We start from the raw sequence: 23,302 nt of genomic DNA on the forward strand, positions 1-23,302 counted from the left end.
GTTATACACAAAAATCAGTATGATTTCCATGTTTAAAAATGTTTTCATCACTAATATTTGGCTACTCAAGCCTTTAAAACTTGTCTGCTCTGAAAATGTGATAAAATGTTATCAGTTCATTAAAAAATCACAATATATGTTTAAACAGTAACTTAAAAAGGCACTTGATGCATAATTTGGGTTCATATCTGTGCAATTTGTGAATATTTTTAACAATTTAGTATTGTCCACAACAATACTGTCATTACCGCGACAGTCTATGATTACAACAAGGATTTTTTTGAGGGTAAGACTTGTTTATGCCGTAACCATGGAAATGAAGACCAGCAAGGGAGCACATGTCAGCCATGGAAGAACAGTGACATTTGATGTCTGAAAAAGTAAATAATTTAATCATGAATTCCTTCTGATCATTGAGTAGACTTATTCAGCGTCATTACCATTAATGCTGTAGCGGCAATATTGTGATAAATATATGTATATATTCACATGATTTATGTGTATTTAAAGTTCTTTTTGTACTAGCTGTTGAGTGATGTTAGCAAATCCATGACCTAGCATCTTTTTTTCCTGAAAAACAAAAAAAATGTCATTACCGCAACACGTCATTACCAACACACAACTTGTTGTGATGGTAATGACAAGTGATGGTGGTAATGACATGTTCTGTGTCACTATCTATATCATATTATGTGTTTATAAATTAAGTTAAAGAAGCATAATAGTGTTATTTTACAATGAAACTTAAATGAGATGCCTTACTTCCTAAAACTATTTTTTCTTATTTTTTAACTAGAATGGCTCCCAAGAAATCAGCTGAAAGGTCTAGAGATTAAGGAAAAAAATTGAAGGAAGATCCTGTAAAATACATGTTTGAAAGCAAACACATTTCATTATACACTGTGTGCAGAATTATTAGGCAAGTTGATTTTCTGATCATATTTTTTTTCCAAGAACATTTTACCAATTCCAATCCACATCAATCTTAATAACTACTATTAATATTGTTTTTAATAATTTATAAGTGATATATAATTGTTCATGAAGGCTGGAAATGAAAAATGCCTTATATTCAGGTGTGCAGAATTATTAGGCAGGTTTTCTTTTACAGATAAAATGAGCCAAAAAAGAGAGGGTCATACAAAAACAGCTGGAAAAGAAAAGACACATGTTAATTGCAAAATAATTAAGAATTAAGGTGAAGAATTAAGTGTGAAACCATTAGGAATCCTTTAGTCTCCAGCGCCACCATTTCCCAGAACTGAAACCTACCTGGAGTCTTCAGAAGTGTGAGGTGTCAGGATCTCAGAGACTTAGGTTAGATGAAGAATCCTAAAAAGCGACCTGCTCTTAATAAGAATCACAAGCTGAAGTGTAATAAAGTACATGAAGACTGGGTTTTTATAGGCCTTATAGACAGACAGCTTGAGAGTGACTCCTGAAGGACCAGCACCACATCCTCTTGTACCACTGTTTGAAGAATTTATCTTCCAGAATCTGGCAGTAAGGTGTGGGAGTTCACTTTTAGTCCATCTCTTATCCTGAAATGTCCATCTTGCAGAGATGGACTAAATGATCTTCCAAAACTTACTGCCAGATTCTGGAAGATAAATTCTTCAAACAGTGGTACAAGAGGATGTGGTGCTGGTCCTTCAGGAGTCACTCTCAAGCTGTCTGTCTATAAGGCCTATAAAAACCCAGTCTTCATGTATTTTATAACACTTCAGCTTGTGATTCTTATTAAGAGCAGGTCGCTTTTTAGGATTCTTCATCTGTCTCTGAGATCCTGACACCTCACACTTCTGAAGACTCCAGGTAGGTTTCAGTACTGGGAAATGGTGGCGCTGGAGACTAAAGGGTTCCTGATGGTTTCACACTTAATTCTTCACCTTAATTCTTAATTATTTTGCAGTTAACGTGTCTTTTCTTCTCCAGCTGTTTTTGTATGACCCCGCTGACCCAATGAGCATTTGGTCATGCTTTAACTTTGCAATTTCTAGTATTACATTAGTATTGCGTCCTTCTCATGAGTATTTAATAATTTTTGACTTTTCAGTCTGAGTTAAATCTCTTTTTTGGCTCATTTTATCTGTAAAAGAAAACCTGCCTAATAATTCTGCACACCTGAATATAAGGCATTTTTCATTTCCAGCCTTCATGAACAATTATATATCACTTATAAATGATTAAAAACAATATTAATAGTAGTTATTAAGATTGATGTGGATTGGAATTTGTAAAATGTGCCTGGAAAAAAATATGATCAGAAAATCAACTTGCCTAATAATTCTGCACACAGTGTATACATTGTTAGTTTTAACCCAATGCAACTTTTATGAGTTTGAAAACTTTTATGTTTTCTGTTAAAAACTTTTATGTTAAACGTTTATGTTAAAAACTTTATTTCACCTAATGGTAATAGTCATAGTTATGAAATGTTTCTGAAGGATATTTTTATGCTGTTTTATCCCATTGTGACAATTGATTCTCTAGAAAATATTGTATGGTTTCTTCATGATTGAAATAAACATGTTCAAGTTGATGGTTGTGTCATATTTATATATATATATCCTCACATCTGTCCATTTCTTTCAACAACACTCATCAGAAGTCATTATTTAATCCTTTAATTTTGCTTTATGTATCAGTGCACTTTTCATTTATGTCATTACCAAAACACTATGTCATTACCAGAACAGTATGTCATTACCGCCACGTTGCTTAATTTACAGAAAACATACCTTTAAAACCGTTTTATGTTCAATCTTGAGGTGCTACATGAAAAGCCTAATGAAATACTCATCCACCTATTCAAATAAAAAACATCTCAAATTAATTTTCCAGAAATTAAACAAAAGTGTGCTTTGATGAACACAGAAAAACACATTTTGATGGTAAGAACAAGAAAATATATGTAATTCACTGAATGGAAACATTTTGTTTTTTATACGTATTGTTGAAGGTTAACAATGTTTACAAGATAAATGAGTTTAAATGATCTCCTTGATACATTTTTTGCATTATGATACTTTTTGATGTTGTGATGGTAATGACGTTTTGCAGTGCCAGTTGGCAAATAGATATAAAATACTCAAATTATATTTAAGCTCAGTCGTGGCCATTATTATATCTTTACATCAAAGCATGTAAACATTGTCATGACATAATTCTAACAAAATTCAACCAAATTTCATTCATCAAAATGGAAGATGGCAAAATAGCCCCCAATTGAAGAATCACCCATATATATATATATATATATATATATATATATATATATATATATATATATATATATATATATATATATATATATATACATTAAAGAATTTAACTATATGACATTATGATATCAAAATGGTAAAATCTTCCTAAAAATATTCCTTTTATTGCATAAGGCTGTTTTTAGAATTAGCATTTCACATATTTTATAATAAGTTTGGAAATTTAAATGAATGCAATACCGTTAATCCATTACACTACAACTCTGTTTGTCCTTATCAAGTTATCAAACCAAATGTAGCCTAAATTAGGCTACTCAAATATTATTCTCTATAATCCACACTGTTCTCCTCAAAACTTCAATCCCAGCTGAGCCAGAGAGTCTTTCCTTCAGATTCTGTGGTTGGTGTTTTCTGCTGAGTCACGGCGAATAGACGAAGCGTACTTGACGTAGGGAGGATAGAGGAGGGCGTCTCTGATTGGCTCGCCGCTTCGACACGTGAGGCGGTAACTTTCATATGTCTCCACTGGGCATCTGGAAGAAGTTACTCGCGCTGTTGTTCACTCTGAGAAGTGTTTCAGAGTATCACTGCAACTTCACAATGTCTTTCATAAAAGTGGAGGAGAAAAGTGACTTTTCTTTTCACAACTTGCCTTACGGAGTGTTTTCCACGCCAGATAATGTAAGTGCACGGTTTATTCAGTCCTGAGAATCACATTATATATGATTGAATAGAATTATGTAATGCAGGTGTGTTTAACTTTATAAAACGAAATGATGTTTCCTGGAATATTATAACTTCCACTGCAGTCCTGTGTGGACACAGCTGGGTTCAAGGGTCAAAGAGCAAAAACTCAGTAAATCCTCTCTGTCAACAAAAGACGTCCTGATTTCACAAATCAGTCAAACATATTTTGTTGATCCAGAAACAACATTCACTACCCATAAATTGTCCCTAAAATCAGAGGGAAATGGTTGTTAACTTGACATAAACTGTAAACTTTTCCCTCAAATCTGTTAAATTGTGTTTTCAATGTTGTATTTGGTGAAATCAGGTTTTTGGTGCTGAAAATCAAAGACATTGTGAATTTGATGCAAGAATATTCTAGTCAAAAGGTCCTTTTTTAACTTCTATAACATATTTGGACATAACAGCCCAGGCACAGAATCGGTGTTGCCATCGGAGACCAAATTTTGGACCTTAGTGTCATCAAGCATCTCTTCAGTGGACCGGCTCTTAAGGCCCATAAGGATGTGTTCGAGCAGGTGAGCTTCATCACTTCAGCTCTGTATGAAATATTATTTCTGCATGCTTACACTGTTCTTCCTCTTCATCACAGCCCACCCTCAATGCGTTCATGGCTCTGGGTTATGACGCTTGGAGAGAAGCGAGAAAGTGCCTCCAGATGCTTCTGGCTGCAGAAGAGTCCACGCTGCGTGATGATGTCAGCTTAAGGAGCCGGTAAAATCCCTCCCACATCATGGATTCCATTCATTACTGTGCTTTATACTGCATATTACTGAGTTATTATTATTACGCATGCACTGTATATGACCTATAATAATAATAAAAAACAGTACACAACATGCAACATTAAACATTTTACATTCCATGAATTTGATTACTTTATTATTTGATATATTATTTATTATTATTTGTTTACTTTATATTATTAATTTAATATTAAGTTATTTGAATTAGGAGTTTTAGAAATGTATTATTTTATATATTATTATTATTATTATTATATTTATTTAATATTAAGTTATTTAAATCACATTAATGTATTATTTTATGTATAATTTATTCTTGTTATTTATTTTTATGATTTATTTAATATTAAACTATTTAAATAAGGTGTTTTTTATTAATTTATTTTTTTTTAGACTAGTCTTATTTTTTAGTTTTATATTATTTATTTACTATTAAGTTATTTAAATCAGGAATCTTTTTTTATTTACTATTTTATTATTATTATTATTATTATTATATTTATTTAATATGAAGTTATTTACATCAGGAGGTTTTTATTAATGTATTATATATATATATATATATATATATATATATATATATATATATATATATATATATATTATTATTATTATTATTATTATTATTATTATTTATATTATTATTTATATTATTTATGTAATAAATTAGGCAAGGCAAGGCAATTTTATTTGTATAGCACATTTCATACACAATGGTAATTCAAAGTGCTTTACATAAAAAAGAATAATAAAGTTACTTAAATCAGGAATTTACTTTTAGAAGAGAAACTGAAGAAAAGTTCATTATGGTAAATTATATATATATTTTGTGTTTGTGTGTGTGTGTGTGTGTGTGTGTGTGTGTGTGTGTGTGTGTGTGTGTGTGTGTGTGTGTGTGTGTGTGTGTGTGTGTGTGTGTGTGTGTGTGTGTGTGTGTGTGTGTGTGTGTGTGTGTGTGTTTGTGATCTCCAGGGCGTTTGTTCATCAGAGTTCAGCAGTGATGCATCTCCCAGCTGATATAGGTGAGCGTGATGACCAGTCTTATACTGAAACTCCATATTTCTATATCACAGAACAATATTTCATCTATTACTCATGTTTAATTTCAACTCTGCTCCTCAATTTCAACATTCAACAAATTTAAAAAAAAGTCAACATGAAATGCCTTTTGCAATTATATTACTTCAATTATCATATACATTATATTTCAGAATAAAACAAAATATTAATCTAGAATAAATGTAGTACGGGACTTAATTGTATCCATAAGTAATTGATGGATAATGACCAGAATACAGCATGGTGGTAAAGATTTGAAATGTAAGAGGGATTTATAATGTCACCAGAAAACTAGGCAGAACAAGTTATTGAAGACAATATTTTTTTGTTTTTTGAAGAAGAAGAACGTGCACACATTAATAATACATAATCAACATTTTTATGTTGACTTTCACTAGTGTATGAATTGGATGGTTTATTCATGGTTATGTTCCACAATGACCACTAGAGTGCGCTGTTCACTAACTATAGCTGTCAGAGCCAATCAGAAACATTAAAACCCTTTCTCATGCCAGAGAAGATAACAGCCTGTGTGTGTTAATTTTGTGTTATTTTGGTACATGTTTCTTATGTGTGTTTATTAATCATATTGACTTTCCTCAGTCATTCTGGATGGGGTTTGTTCTAAAACTCTAACTCTATGTATTTATGTACATATACAGCTTTAATTTATATCTGTAAAATATGTATTTTGTTATAAGATTAAAGTTTTTAAACAGTCTTCAGGCCTGTTCACACAAAGGATGATAACTAGTTTTAAAAAACACTCTAAATTTAAAATAACAGTCCACTCCACAGCTATAATGATAATGGCACAGAGGAACCATATCATTTGAAGCACTTTCACAACACTTTATTTTCAGCTGAAAAACAATAAAAACATTGACAGTCAGAATCCATCCTGCTTTAAAGAGCTTGAGAATTCAGACGCACACACTTATAACAAACAGAACAATGTCATGTGGACTAATATAGTTATTGTTGTTGTTAATCGGTCTTTACATTGAACGTTGATCAGATTATAAATGTTACCAATAATGATGTCATGAATTCCTGGTTGGTCTTTTCTTTCTTACACTATATATGAATATAATTGATGTGAGAGCACACTTAAAGGATTAGTTCACTTTCAAATGAAAATTACCTCAAGCTTTACTCCGCCTCAAGCCATCCTATGTGTAGATGACTTTCTTCTTTCTGATGAACACAATCTGAGAAATATTAATATCCTGACGCATCCGAGCTTTATAATGGCAGTGAATGATACCATTGAGAAAGTGCATCCATCCATCCATCATAAACGTACTCCACATGGCTCTGGGGGTTAATAAAGGCCTTCTGAAGTGAAACGATGCAATTGTGTACAAAATACATCATATTTATCAAGTTATGAAGTAAAATATGTAGCTTCTGCCAGACCACCTTCCATATTCAACTTACGAAGAAAGTGTAAAACTCTCAAGGTTCAAAAAGCTTATGTTACATCCTATGTTTCCCTATTCAGCTTATGGAAAAAGTGTAACTGATGTGAGGCCAGTTTTTCTTCTTAAGCTGAATACGGAAGGTGGTCTGGTGGAAGCTATCTATTTTACTAAATATGGATTTTTTTTCTAACACAAACACATTGCTTCACTTCAGAAGGCCTTTATTAACCCTCCTGGAGCCGTGTGGAGTTCATTTATAATGGATGTGGATGGATGCACTTTCTTCAGGATGCACTTTTGATCCTGCTCACTGCCATTTATAAAGCTCGGATGCATCAGGATATTGAGTGAACTAATCCTTTAATTGAAGGTACACTATAACTTTTTTTTGTCTTGCCCTGATTTCCTATGGGGATTTCCTAAAGGGAATGATTTATAAGTGTTTGTATTTTAGATGGGCAGGATTGTTTTTGTGGGAAATTGCATAATGTTTTATGAGCAGCAGGATAACCGTATTCATCCACACAGAACCAAAGCACAACTATAACAATGTTCTTCCACAAAAAATGCATGCAGTTTTGTTTTTAACCACTAAATGTTACACAGTGTACCTTTTAAATAAATAAGGACAGATAGCTGCAGATACACAGCCAAACTATGTATCCCTAAATACAAGTCAAAGATGAGTGAGTCCTGAAGAGGGATCAGAAGTTTCTGGATGTGGGAACCTTTTGTGAAAGATGGTTTCATAATGGCTTGATAAAGCAGTGACAGGAATGATTCATCCAAATGTTACTCATAATGTAAATCATTTACTTTTTTCAGATTTTGTCCTGTCATTCCACCTCTGTATTTTCTTTTTTCTATGAAACATTTCTTACCTTGGCACCGGAGCTCTCAAATCACTTTTAGGAACATTGCATCAGAATTTGCATAATTTATACAGAATGTCATTAGTTTTCATTTGTCAAGTGACCAATTACAAGCCGAAAATTGGCAATGAGATTTGAGAGCTGCAGCAGAGGCAGCAATTATAACAAAAATAAATGGAAATTTCCTTACTAAGCGATCTTGGAGGAAAAAGGATTAGTTATTGATGGCAATCCTTTCATTTTTCTTTGACATATTCAATGTAGTGCACTGAAAACAGACACCAGCACTAAAGAGACTGAGCAGAAATCTAACATGGAGGGACAAACTGTGATTTTTCACTCCCGTCACTACATGTTTATTCCTCATTAAACCCCCTACTCATTTTCCATCATGTTTTATTCTCCCTTCTCTCCAACAGGCGACTACACAGACTTTTACTCATCGAGAGATCACGCCACCAACGTTGGAATAATGTTCCGTGGAAAAGAAAATGCCTTGATGCCCAACTGGTACGTGACAGGCCATTAATATTCCTCAGCCCTTTAAATACTAACATCCGAAGCAATCACATCATCACCAGCTCCTGCTGACTTCATATATTTCACTCATCTTTTAAACTAGCAACCATATGCATTGGATTTTTAAAGACCCGGGAAAGTTCCTGTAAGTTATTCCCGTAAACAGTCTCTTTATTCTTTCCCAGCAAACGCCTGTCAGGCTAAATAATGCACCTGCGCATTTTCCAGCTCGCTGTGAAAAACGTCTTTTAGCAATAACTCTTCCCTCCAAAACAGAACTGTATTTCTTGTCACATTTTCACTTACAAGGCCCAGAGAGGGAGTTATTCGCTCGGAGACAGAACAAGGACTCGTGTGGAAATTGAAAAGGAAGTTTTTCGAAATTTAATTTCAGTCGCCCACCTGAAGTTCCCCTCGGCTCAGTCAATCTGTCACCGGGCCTTTCCAAGCGTGTGTCACCTCTTCAGGAAAAAAATGAGAATTAGCCTGGAGGAAAATCCATAGTTTGATTTACATTTGGCTCAAAGCTATGGGCCTGAGCTGGAGTTTTGTGGTCTGGGTGATTATTGGAGGAGGATTTGAAGTGATATAGGTGTAAAATCTGTCAATATTTACTCACCCTCATGTCACGTCAAACCTGTATGCTGTTATTTTTTCTGTTGAATACAAAAGGAGTTTTTTTTGCTATTTCCTATATAACAAAACTGATATCATTTTTCAGGAGATATTATGCATTTATGTTGGTTTTGTGCTTTTATTGCTTCTTATTGATCTGATGCAATGAAATGATTAAATTAAATTACTACTGAAACTATACAATACAATAATTTTGGGTGATTATACATAAAACACGTTACTAAATTAAAGTATTATCCTAACTGGAAAGGTATTATTTTAAAAACCCAAAATAAGAATGATTTGAATTTACCTGACAACATATCTGTCAACATTATTATTTGTAAGAAAAAGGACATGAGATCGAATATGTAGAGAAGTGCTTAATTTTATTTTTATAGGATTTCTTTGTGGAAGCATAAATGCATAATGTTTAGGTAATCGATCAGGATTAAAGGGCACCTATTATGCAAAATTCACTTTTACATGCTGTTTGACCATAAATGTGTGTTGGCAGTGTGTGAGCAAAACCACCCTAGAATGAGAAAAATCCACCCAGTAGTTTTTTTACAATCTCAATAATTCATAAGCACTGTTCTAAGATTGCTCTCACTGTGACGTAGAATTGTGCTAAGCCCCACCCACGTGGTTTGATTGACAATCTGGTTTTGGCATAGACCCCGCCGTCGGTGATCTGTCAACCATCCTCCATTGTTTCAACGACAGCCGGTAATGTCTCCTAAGAAACATAAGTGTTCTGTTGTGGGATGTAATAATGAACATAGTAGTTTTCACTTACTTCCGACATCAGAGCCACTGAAAACGCAGTGGATGGATTTTATTTACGAAGGAAAGGCGCCACTCAAAATTCCAAAATACGTTTATGTTTGCGCGAATGATTTTTTGACTGACTGTTTTGAGAACGAGGGTCAATTCAAAGCAGGTCTTGCTTCAAAGTTAATCCTCAAGTGTGGATCGTTGCCTACTGTTCGCGATCCAACGTCACCTCCAGAAGAAGTAAGTGTATTTAATGTTTTTTGAGCAAATAGTCATTTCAGTCGATGTCAGCCAATTCAAAAACAAATGCGTCTAAAGTTGTTGTCATTGTCATAGAATGTCTGTGTATATAATTTAAACCTTGTTTGTATAGTGTGTATCTAACGTACTTAGCAAACGTTATCACAGTATTTGTGTTTGTAGTTTCAAAAAATTGCGCGAACGTTATCACAGTGTGTGTGTGTGCGTGTGTGTGTGTGTTACACATCCATAATTGCAAAGGGGATGCGATTAAAACTCTATAAGTACATAAATGTATCAAATAACCATTCAGAGACGTCCTGCTCCATTCTCAGTTGTGTTTCTTCTGCCGGAGTCTCTTCATCATCTGGGTCTGATTCCGGTTCAAACATGTACGGCTGAATGCCATACAAAACAGCGGGTCTCTCATTCTCAGCCATTGTTTATTGCCAATATGTATGCAAGTTACGCCCTCATCCAAAGGCAGGGCGGGGATATGCAGCTCATTTATATTTAAGGTGGTACACACCAAAACAGCTCTTTTTAAAACAGGCCCCAAAAATGACATTTTCAAATGGTTATAATAAATTAACTGTGGGGTATTTTGTGCAGAAACTTCACAAATACATTCTGGGGACACCCAAGACCAATATTACATCTTGTAAAAAGGGGCATAATAGGTGCCCTTTAACATTATGAGCACTGACAGATGAAGTGAATAACACTGATGATCTCTTCATCACGGCACCTCTTAGTGGGTGGATATATTAGGCAGCAAGTGAACATTTTGTCCTTAAAGGTGCCCTAGAATTAAAAATTTAATTTACCTCGGCATTGTTGAATAACAAGAGTTCAGTACATGGAAATGACATACAGTGAGTCTCAAACTCCATTGTTTCCTCCTTCTTATATAAATCTCATTTGTTTAAAAGACCTCCGAAGAACAGGCGAATCTCAACATAACACTGTTACGTAACAGTCAGGATCATTAATATGTACGCCCCCAATATTTGCATATGCCAGCTCATGTTCAAAGCATCACACAAGGGCAGCCAGTATTAACGTCTGGATCTGTGCACAGCTGAATCATCAGACTAGGTAAGCAAGCAAGAACAACAGTGAAAAATGGCAGATGGAGCAATAATAACTGACATGATCCATGATCTCATGATATTTTTAGTGATATTTGTAAATTGTCTTTTTAAATGTTTCGTTAGCATGTTGCTAATGTACTGTTAAATGTGGTTAAAGTTACCATCATTTCTTACTGTATTCACGGAGACAAGAGCCATCGCTATTTTCATTTTTAAACACTTGCAGTCTGTATAATTCATAAACACAACTTCATTCTTTATAAATCTCTCCAACAGTGTGTAATGTTAGCTTTAGCCACGGAGCACTATCAAACTCATTCAGAAACATCCAAATAAATACAATACTCACATGATCTGAAGAATGCATGCAGCATACATGACGAACACTTTGTAAAGATCCATTTTGAGGGTTATATTAGCTGTGTGAAGTTTGTTTATGCTGTTTAAGGCAAGCGCGAGCTCCGTGGGTGGGGAGTGCCAGATTTAAAGGGGCCGCAACCTGAATATTTAATGATGCCCCAAAATAGGCAGTTAAAAAAATTAATAAAAAAAATCTATGGGGTATTTTGAGCTAAAACTTCACAGACACATTCAGGGGACACCTTAGACTTATATTACATCTTGTAAATAAACGTTCGATGGCACCTTTAAAGTTGATGTGTTAGAAGCAGGAAAAATGGGCAAGAGTAAGGATTTGAGCGAGTTTGACAAGGACCAAATTGTGATGCTAGACGACTGGATCAGAGCATCTCCAAAACTGCAGCTCTTGTGGGGTGTTCCCGGTCTGCAGTGGTCAGTATCTATCAAAAGTGCTCTAAGGAAGGAACAGTGGTGAACCGGAGACAGGGTCATGGGCGGCCGAGGTGGGGAACGAAGGCTGGTCCGTGTGATCCGATCCAACAGAAGAGCTACTGTAGCTCAAACTGCTCCAGAAGTTAATGCTGGTTCTGATAGAAAGGTGTCAGAATACACAGTTCATCAGTTCGTTGCGTATGGAGCTGTGGACACGCGAGGATCAGAACTGGACCACGGAGCAATGGAAGAAGATGGACTGGTCTGATGAATCACGTTTTCTTTTACATCACGTGGATGGCCGGGTGCGTGTGCGTTACTTACCTGGGAAACACATGGCACCAGTATGCACTATGGGACCAACACAATATTAGGAAGGTGGTCATAATGTTATGCCTGATCGGTGTATGAAATTTAAAGTTGACTTTAATATGGTACAGCGAATGTATATTTATGTAAAATGTGTGTGTAATAAAAATAAAGCACAACTGGTTCTGATTAGCTCAAATGTGTAGAATGAGATTTAGGAGCAGAGAGGAACATTTTCAGAAAACAGCTGATGTTTATTAAACTTGCAATGTATGTTAAACCATAAATGCATAAAATAATAAAACGGCATTGCTGGTCACAGGCTGAGATTAGATATTTAGATGATTCGAGGATTTTTTATAGTATAGTTCACCCAGAAAGAACATATTTCAAGTCAACATTCTTCATAATATATTCTTTTGTGTTCTGGAGGACGACAAACGTCATACAGTTTTGGATTGGAACAAAAGAAAGAAAGTTAAATTGAAAGTCATGATGTGTCGTGTTAAAGGGAATGACATATTATCCTGTCCTGTAGGCTGAGACTGCCGGTGGGGTATCATGGGAGAGCTTCCTCTGTGGTGGTGTCTGGAACACCAATCAGAAGACCTCAAGGACAGATGAGACCAGACGCAGGTAAACAGAAGACAAACTCAGCTGCAAAGTAGCTTAGAATTGATACAGTTAAAAATAAAATGCATTGATTCTGTTTGCTTGTACTTAATTAAAAATGTCCATCTGACCATTCAGAGCAGAGTAGACTATAACGTGTTGTGCATTAACATACAGCACAGTCAGCACATTAACAAAACATTTTTTTTATTTGCGTCATAGAGATCATAGCAATGATGAATGGCATCATGTTTCATGAAGAACCTCCATTTGCAGTGTGATGATGGGGCTGTTTTGATATTTCATTTATGTTAAATGATTGCTTTCATTGGTCAGCAAACCCGCGCCGTTCATTATTACAGCCTCACTTGAGAACGGATCTGACGTGTGTTTAAGTGAGGACTATAAATTCAGTCTAAGAAACTCTGCTGCGATATCCATCAAAACGGCTGTAAATCTGTTTGTTTTATAACTATATTTCTCTGTGTTTCTCTGATTCAGCTCAGCCGCCCATCTTCGGACCGAGCAAGCAGCTGGATATAGAGTTAGAGATGGTGAGTTCATGTTCATTAGTTTATTAGTTGAGCTGTTGCTGATTCAGTCCTGTGCAGAGGTGATGTAAGGAACTAAAGACGTATAGATCTCATCCCTTCCCCATTCTTCATATAAACAAGGCACATCATCTCAGGAGAAATGTCTTTACTATGAAGGTGCTTTCAGCAGAAATGTTTCCTAAATTGCATTTAATTTATGACTTTCTCCTTGCAGGTCTTGATGTTTTGCAGTTTATATATAAAGTATATCTCAATATTAATTTATTTGCTTTGAAATGCATGGCTTAAAAGGCTCAAACTGAAAAACTATGATTTCAACCGAACAGCCACAACCACAGACTTTTAAGCAAATGTCTTGTATCAGGCGAGATTGGTGCAAAAAATTCACTTGCAAAACTGCAACAATTAGTATCCGCAATTCCCAAACATTTAAAAAGTTTAATTAAAAGGAAAGGTGATGTGACACAATGGTAAAAATGCTTCTGTAGCAAATCAAATCTTGTTTATATTTACAAAATACACTTAAGCTGGTCAGTGAAAACTTTGAACATCTTTGTATTTTTGTCAGTTAAAGGATTAGTTGACTTCAGAATTAAAATTTCCTGATAATTTACTCACCCCCATGTCATCCAAGATGTTCATGTCCTTCTTTCTTCAGTGGAAAATAAAAAATTATGGTTTCATTCCAGGATTTTTCTCCATATAGTTGACTTCTCTGGGGTTCAACGGGTTGAAGGTCCAAATGTCAGTTTCAGTGCAGCTTCAAAGAGCTCTACATGATCCCAGACGAGGAATAAGAGTCTAATCTAGAGAAACCTGTCATGAGCCCTAGGTAGCCACTAGAGGGCACTCCAACCCAGACTGTTCCTCACCCCACTTGTGAACTTCATTTCCCATAACACACTTCATGGACTCATTATCCTGATTGCACCCAGCTGTTTTGTGTTTGATGATTAGTGTCTGTCTATTTATACCCTGTTTGTTTCTGCTTTTGTTATTGAGGTTTCATTTACTGTCACAAGGTTTTTGTGTTTGTTTTCTTTGTTTATTGTGGACTATTCTGTGGACACTGACCCTTGCCTGCCTGGATTATGTTCTTGGATTGCCCAATTAAAGCTGCACATGGATCTTACCTTCTTGTCTTGGTGCCTTTGTGACAAAACCATCGGCCATTTTCTGAAAAAAATAAATAAAAATTATATACTTTTTAACCACAAATGCTTGTTTTGCACTGCTCTGCGATGCTCCACGCATTACGTAATCATGTTCAAGACGAGCATTTGTGGTCAAAAAGTATATAATTTTTTTTTTTTTAGAAAATGTCAGATGGTTTCTCTAGATAAGGCTCTTATTCCTCGTCTGGGATCATGTAGAGCTCTTTGAAGCTGCACTGAAACTGACATTTGGACCTTCAACCCGTTGAACCCCAGTGAAGTCCACTATATGGAGAAAAATCCTGGAATGTTTTCATCAAAAACCTTCATTTCTTTTCGACTGAAAAAAAAAGAAGGACTTGAACATCTTGGATGACATGGGGGTAAATTCTCAGGAAATGAAACTAATCCTTAAAAAAGGAAATATATATATCTATATTATGACAATATATGCTCTCAATGACAAGTGCAGAAAATAAAGGTTAAACAAATGAACAAATCACAGATTCTTGATTTTATTGCATTTTACAAAAGGTAAAGTCAGTAAAACTCCATTTAAAATAGTCAAGGCATGTTTTCCTCACACAGTTTCTTCACTAAATATTGAATAATTTAACCCCCCCCCCCCCCCCTTTAAAAAAAGTCTACAGTGGCTTTGCAATAATCAAAATGTATGAATGTCATTTATTTGTGTCACTTTGTCTCTGAAACCAGAAAATATGTTTCAGTTTCACATAATGTTCAGAGGATCTTCGTAATTAAATTCACAATTGTTTTTACATGCTTCTGAGATTAAGTACTGCTTACTAGCGTATTTCTGTCTGCTTCAGGGCAATCTGTCATCATTATTTTTTGTGCATGTGGTGCAATATCTTATGCAAGTTTTAAGGATGTTTTTGTAATTGTCTTTCAGGCGTTCTTTGTGGGGAAAGGAAACAAGCTGGGAGAGCCTATCCCAGTGGAGAAGGCTCACGAGCACATCTTCGGCATGGTGCTCATGAACGACTGGAGTGGTGAGAAGCGGCGAGATGTTTTATTCTCCCAAATCATCCATGATGTTATATAAGCTTAAAGTCCCCCTGTTGTGCTTTTTCAGATATTAACTTTGATGTAGCGTGTAATATAGCTGTTTGTGAATGTAATATAGTGTGTCTGCAAAGTTTCAAAGATAAATGGAGTGAAATTCTCTTACACACCTTACTTTACATTCAGTGTTTTTTCTTTAGAAAACCTCTCTTTCTCCTCCAAAGCGAGTCCCAGTTCTCTGCATGTCTTCTAGCGAGATTTCTTCTAGTCAGAATTATGCAGAGGGCAGATATCTGTATTTTATTTGAGTACAGCTCAGAATATCTTGTTTGTAACAGATACTAGAAACGATGACGTGTCGATGGTGTGTATCTGTTCTGCTGCATAAAGCCATGAAAAATCTGGATGGGATTTCAAGGCTGTATCAATTTTCGGATAAAATGGATTTGAAACACAATGAATAAATAAAGAAATGAGATGGGTGAAGAATATCAGTGTTGTGAGGCGGCAGACTTTATAAAAGCAGGTTTCAAATTCAATAGTCTTGCTCAGTGTGACCAAATTTATTTGTCTGGACAAAAGCTTTATAAGACTTACTTTGCCAAGCAATTTTGGTTTGTAAAATTAAATTATATTTCACTATAATGCATTATGGTGAAATGCGAGAATTTATGCTGCAGTAAATTATTCCTTAAATGAACCAAATGTAGTTTTGGAGAGTTTATCACTAAGATATGCTCTCCTGTAAAACTTGGTGAACTACATTTTAAGGGATCATATGCACACATATGCCTATGTAGACAGCAAGGGAGCTCACTAGGTTTTGGAACACGTCCTGTTTGTGCCTGAATAGTAATGTGTGCAGTGATTAATTGTGCATTTTATTTGAAGAAACTAATTAGGCAAGGAAGAGGAAGAACCACAAGTAATGATCCATTCATTCCCAGATTCAGGCAAGAAGCAGAGGAGATAAAGTTTAAAGAGAAAGCAGTGAGAACTCTGTGTTCATGATCATTATCCTGCTAACATCTCAAGAGGTGGCATTCAATTTCAAATATTAATCTAGTTGTTCAGGACACGTACATTTAAGGAGTTTTGAACAGCACCAATCTGCAGTTTTTGGAGAAAGTTTGAGTAGTGTTTTTCCCAGCAAACCTCAGTGCCACACAATGCCAGTGCATGATTTGTATAGGTTATTTACTGAACAGTGTCTTTTCCTCTCTGATGTTGCAGCTCGGGATATCCAGGCTTGGGAATACGTTCCATTAGGACCATTCTTGGGCAAGAACTTTGGGACCACCATCTCACCCTGGGTTGTTCCCATGGAAGCACTGATGCCCTTTGTTGAGCCCAATCCTGTGCAGGTAAACTGGGTTAATTCTAAGTGTAAGAGTATAAATATTTTATTTATAATTAAGTGACACTATAAATTCAGACATTCATTTGTTAAAGTGAGTTAAAAATAACTCTGCTGTGCATGCACATTACATTGGCTATCAATGTAAGAAGACTTTTGATGTTTTGGCCAAGATTTGAGTGCAGATGTATAATAATTATAGACCATACCATGAAATGCTGTTCTTTGAACCTTTTATTCATTGAAATAGTGTTGTCAAAAATACTGATATTTCAATATGTATCAATACTGAAATATCTGAAATTGTTCCAATACTCACTTTCTGAAGTATTGATGCAGCAACACCAACTGTGTGTTCTCACACTTTCTTCTCCTCTCTGACGGTGAATTGACACACCAGCCTCCTCTCACTCACTCTATTGAATATAATTTTAGTCATTCCCGCAGGTTTGCCCTCACATCAAAAGCACATGCACCACTGATCTATATTAGAGACACTCTCATAAAGCTGCCTCTGAAACAGCTTGTGAGAACCAATTGACTTATTTCATGGCTTATTGCGCTTAAACTGTAAAATACATAAAAAATTATGTCAGAATGCCCGTCTTTGCCAAGTATTCAGGTAAATACAGTCAGTTTTGGAAGAAAATTGAGAAAACACGTTGTGTAACATTATATTGGTTCCGTGCATAAGCTCTTAAAGTGACAGCAGCCTAATAAACCTGCTGCAAAAGACAAAGAGAAAATCACTCGCTGCTCTTGACTGAATAACTTTAATTGTAAGCATTAATCTATATGTATTCTGCACAATGAAAACTATCCAGTGTTATTTTACATTTGGTTACTTTCATTTCTGTAGTAGGACTATTTCTTACCTGAATACTACTGCCATGTTTATTTCACTTGTCTCTTTATTCTATCGTATTTATTTGTGCTGTCATTTGCAATTTGCTTATTTGTTTTTATTTTATTACTGACTGTTTACTTGTTTTTTGTTGTTAATGTAGTTCAGTGATGCTGTGTGTAAGCTATAAGCCGGTATGTCAGTTTTCCTCTTGGTATCAAATACCAATATTTCTCAGAGAATTCTCAAAATATTAATGATAATCAGAAATGTTTCTTGAGCAGCAAATCATCATATTAGAATGATTTCTGAAGGATCATGTGACACTGAAGACTGGAGTAATGATGCTGAAAATTCAGCTTTGATCACAGGAATAAATGACACTTTAAAGGGGACCTAACCAGATGTAATATAAGTCTCTGGTGTCTCCAGAATGTGTCTGTGAAGTTTCAGCTCAAAATCCCCCACAAATCATTTATTATAGCTTGTCAAATTTGCCCCTATTTGGGTGTGAGCAAAAACACGCTGTTTTTGTGTGTGTCCCTTTAAATGCAAATGAGCTGCGCTTTCCAGAAGAGGGCGGAGCTTTAACAGCTCAACAACAACAAAGCTGGAGAATCTCACGCAGCCAAAATGAGGATTGTCAGTAACGGTGTTCAGCCTTACATTGTTCAAACCGGAGTCGACACTGATGGAGAGTCTCAGGAAGAAGTTACAACTTTTAGACGTTTCTGAATGGTTAGTGGATAAATTGATGTAGTTGCTGTGGAGTTGATTAAACTCATCCACTAGCATGTGCCGTCATGTTCATCTTTTGTGTTGAATTGACCCTCGTTTGTGAAGCAGTCCGGCGTAAAATGACGGCATGACAACAACACTCTACTACAACAACTCTTCCTCTTCTCTAAAGCAGCCCAACATGGCCCCGCCCCCTTTTTTGTATGTTCTTGGGGGCGGGGTTTATGTAAATTTTGTGGTTTGTGATGTCACTAACCCAGGAAGAAGCTCGTTGTAGTCCTTAAACAGTGATTTCTGTAAGAGAAAATCTCTCTCTTTGCATTGTTTATGTTGTTTATGCTCATGCAGCAACATTACACACTAACTAAAGTTAAAAAAGTGAATTCATAATCAACGACCCCTTTTATGTATATTCAAATAGAAAATGGTTCTTTTAACTTTTAATAACAATTCACAATATTTCTGTTTTTACTGCATTTTTAAGCAAATAAATGCAGTCTGGGTGAGCAGAAGAGACTTCTTTCAAACACAAAAACCTTCTTCAAAAAGCCCTATAAGTGAGGGATTTGGATCTGTCAGCTCTGTGTGTCACAAACGGCTCTTCTTCATGCAAAACAGATGGGTGTCTCTAAAAGGCAGTATTATTATGCCTACCTTTGGTAGCGGCCCTTTGGGAAAATGCTTGTGTTGCCTTTGAAATGCTGCCTATGTAGGGTTGGGAGAAAGTACCCGATTAGCACCTCAGGAATGGCCATTGTAAATCCATTATCTTTAAAAATGATGGTTGAATTTATTCAGCTTTACAGCTCTGTGGATCGGACACATCATCATCAGAGTGCAGACTGTGCATATAAGCGGGAAATGAGTCGTGCTAAAGGCTGTTCTTTGAGTTACTACTTTCTTCTTTCTATTAAAAACTCAAGCACTTCGAGCGAATGTGGCTTTATTCTCTTTTATTCATTTGTTAGATCAGTGATTCTCAGTCGGTGGGTCGCCACCCAAAAATGGCTTGGAGGTCTGTTCTGATGCTGCTTTTCTAATGCAGTTTTATCAGGAGTTCAACATGGACAGCAAATATTTAACTTTTTTTTAGCCACATAAGGATGTAGTTCCAGCATCTACCAGACAAACCTTGACCTCTAAATGCAGACATTGAATTCAGAAGTGTCTCGATGCCTTTTTGCCTCCATATACGGGCCAAGATGTGCACTAAATGTTTGGTGGGAATTTCTCCATTTTATTTTTATTTCCTTATAATTTTAGGACCCTGTGCCTCTTCCATACTTGCGTCACGACGACCCCTACACGTTCAATATCAACCTCTTTGTCGCTGTGAAAGGTGTGTGTCAGCATCTGTAATACTGCTGCACGTTTTAAGTGCTCAGTCTTGTTTTTTCCTCATGTATTTCTCATGTGTCCAGGTGAGGCGATGCAAGAGGCCGCCACCATTTGCAAGTCTAATTTTAAGGTAGGAGATTGTTTTGAATTTGTTTTGTGTTCACACATTGCTGTTTCAAGAGTAACAAACTCACACTGACAACTCTCACTGTATCCATTTGGTTATACATTAATTTCCCTGGAAAAACTCCAGATATGCAAAAAACGCATAGAGGAAGTGACAAACATACTACACAAATATTCAGACTGTCAGCGGGACAAGAAACAACAAAGAACTGACAATGTGGGTCAAATAAAAATGCTAAAAATATGTTCTGATCATCCTTTGATCCCAATAGAGATTATATTTATCCCAGCTAAAATTATTTTCGGTGTCTCTTTCTTTCCATAAATACTTCTGTGTGGTTTTGCATCTTGCCATAAATTGCCCCGTGAAAGTTTAGATTTGCAACTTTGCACCATTAGCTGATTTGCATAATACATTAGTGAATCAGGCACTAAAACAACACGGGCTGTGCAGTGCAAATAAACAAAGCAATTCATTCTTAGTGAACCCTCCTCTATCTGCTATCGGGAAAAACCCATTCCTTTGCAGCAGACGGAAGAGATTACACCATCCTTTCTCAAACAGAGAAAGACATTTTCTGTGTTTTGTAATAGACAGCCGCTGCATGTAACGTGTTGTGTGTCCTCAGTTCATGTACTGGTCCATGAAGCAGCAGCTGGCACACCACACGGTCAACGGCTGCAACGTCAGAGCGGGCGACCTGCTGGCGTCAGGCACCATCAGCGGACCGGTACGTGTGCGAGCGAGCATGGCATTGATGGAGAATATGTTCAAGAAATGGTTCACTCCAAACAAAGATTCTGCCGTCTCACTGTGGGCCTAAAGAGACAAATATGTTCTGAGACCTTAAAAAAATAAATAACAATTTAATTCATATAATATTTATATTTTATTTCAATCTGTAAATTATGTAATATTTAATCCGAATTATTAAAAATCATTTTAAATATACAAAAAAATGATGCACGTAACTACACTGGAAGCCACATTTATATATTTATTTTATTTCAGTCTATTAAATTAGTCAGTTATATACCAATTACCATAAATTATTAAATTTAACTATAAGTATTAATAATAATTTGAAATATACAAACATGTACTAATTTAAAAAACTACACTGGAAGATGTTCATATTTTTATTTTATTTAAATCTGTTCAATTAGTAAATTATATAATAATGATTTAATTGTACTATAATTATTGATAATAATCAATAATTATTATCAATAATTAATTAATTAATGTAGTTAATTAAATATTTAAAAATATTTAATTAACTACACTGGAGACAACATTTATATTTTCTTTATTTTTTAATCGGTTAAATTCAGTGAATAATATAATATTTAATTGTAATTATTAAATGTAAATATATTTGATAATAATAATAATAATTCATAATAATAATAAATAATTAACTACACTGGAAGCCACATTTTTATATATTTATAATTATTAATAATAATTTAAAATATACAAAAATGTATTAATTTAAATAACTATGCTGGAAGACATATTCATATTTTATCAGATTTATTTAAATCTGATAAATTAGTTAATTATAATAATTAAGTTTTGCTATAATTATTAATAATAATTTAAAATATAATATAAAATAATTATTCAATTATTAATTATAATTTCAATCTGTTAAATTCTGTGAATAAAATAATAATTAACTAGTTATTAAATTTAAATCTATAATTATAATTATTATAGATTTAAATTTAATAACTAGTTAATTATTTTATTCACAGAATTTAACAGATTGAAATTAAAGGGGGCTTCCAGTGTAGTTACTTAAATTAATTATTTTTTTAAATATATTTTAAATAAAAAAATACACCGTTAGACTTTTATATCTTTATATCATTTCAATCTCTTAAATTTAGTAGGTAATATAACATTTAACTTATATAACTTTATGCCTTTTAATTATTAATAATAATAATTATTATTTTTATAATTTTCTTATTATTCAAAAGTCAAGTTTGTTTATTTCCTGTAAAAAAAAAAAAAAAAAATGGACTAACTATCATATTTCAGCATATATTATAGCACTGATGTTGTGTTTGTGTGCGTGAAGGATCCGGGGAGTTTCGGCTCTCTGCTGGAGCTCTCCTGGAGGGGATCCAAGACTATTGACCTCGGCAATGGAGAGACAAGGACCTTTTTGAAGGACGGAGACGAGGTCACTCTCTCAGGTGGGCTTTAGAGTCTGTGTGTGCATGTTTGTTTTTATCTGAGAGCCGTAAGTTGACAGAAGTGTGATGAAGGATCTGAACTCTCTGCAGGTTACTGTGAGGGCAGCGGATATAGAGTGGGATTCGGCCTGTGTGAGGGGAAGATCCTTCCTGCTCTGCAACAGTGACGCACCTCTCCCTCCCTCCCTCCTGTAAGCCAGACAAAACACAAGGCATCCACAGTATTATTCCTCCTCCAATATTCATAACCTGCTAAAACCTGTTCAAAGGTCTTTTTTTACCCCTGTAATCTGGTGAATTTCTAGATGAAACAGAAAAAAATGAAGGACGGGGCTTTGTTTTGCCCATCGGAACTGATTGGATTGTTAAAAGTGGGTGTTAAATGTCCCAATGAAGGAGCTGAAATGTAAAAGTGACTGTTTTCTTTACATAACTTTTGTGATCTTGAGAAAATGATGGAAAAGCAGTTTGAAAACAGTCATTATTTCTGCACTTCAGCTATAGTTTCTGCAAACATTACACACATGGAATAGTTTGTTATTCTGTGTTACTGTAAAATAACTCAATAAAGTTACTGATTCCTTTTAAAATGCCTTAAGTCATGCTTTTATTTTGTAACAATGTGCATAAAACATGTATTGGGTAAAATGCAACATTTGTAATTACTAATAATATATTTTTTTTCTTAGTATTGATGGAATTAATATATTTATAAGCATTTCTCTTTCTTCATCTTGGATGGATGTTTCGGATTGGATTGCCTTTTTTGCAAAGGATGCAGAATGTGTTGCAAAGAAGGCAATAAAAGAGAACAAAAATACAGACTTTGTATATCAGTACTATTCTGTTACAACAAAATGTGTGTTGTTGTTGTGAACTCCATGACATATTAAATTCAGAGTCCTTCAACCAGCGTAGTTCTCTTGG

General features: G+C 35.0%; 1 protein-coding gene across 1 annotated transcript; it reads left to right on the forward strand.

The window, feature by feature from the left end:
* Positions 1-3,735: 3,735 nt before the first annotated feature.
* On the forward strand, positions 3,736-23,277 carry fah (fumarylacetoacetate hydrolase (fumarylacetoacetase)). The gene is made up of 14 exons (XM_067401057.1): positions 3,736-3,905; positions 4,379-4,489; positions 4,564-4,685; positions 5,690-5,739; positions 8,492-8,582; positions 12,957-13,054; positions 13,532-13,584; positions 15,652-15,751; positions 16,998-17,128; positions 19,967-20,042; positions 20,125-20,171; positions 20,797-20,898; positions 22,258-22,375; positions 22,466-23,277. Exons 1-14 carry the CDS (start codon positions 3,741-3,743, stop codon positions 22,540-22,542), a joined length of 1,341 nt encoding a protein of 446 aa, XP_067257158.1. The 5' UTR covers positions 3,736-3,740; the 3' UTR covers positions 22,543-23,277.
* The last annotated feature ends 25 nt before the right edge of the window (positions 23,278-23,302 follow it).

The sequence above is a fragment of the Chanodichthys erythropterus genome, chromosome 11, assembly GCF_024489055.1.
Source record: "Chanodichthys erythropterus isolate Z2021 chromosome 11, ASM2448905v1, whole genome shotgun sequence".
Lineage (NCBI taxonomy): Eukaryota > Metazoa > Chordata > Actinopteri > Cypriniformes > Xenocyprididae > Chanodichthys > Chanodichthys erythropterus.

Coding starts and splice junctions, on each gene's coding strand:
- fah (XM_067401057.1), top strand. CDS start 3,741: ATGTCTCCACTGGGCATCTGGAAGAAGTTACTCGCGCTGTTGTTCACT. Junction 20,043..20,124: donor CCTCTTTGTCGCTGTGAAAG/GTGTGTGTCAGC, acceptor TCATGTGTCCAG/GTGAGGCGATGCAAGAGGCC. Junction 20,172..20,796: donor TTTGCAAGTCTAATTTTAAG/GTAGGAGATTGT, acceptor GTGTGTCCTCAG/TTCATGTACTGGTCCATGAA.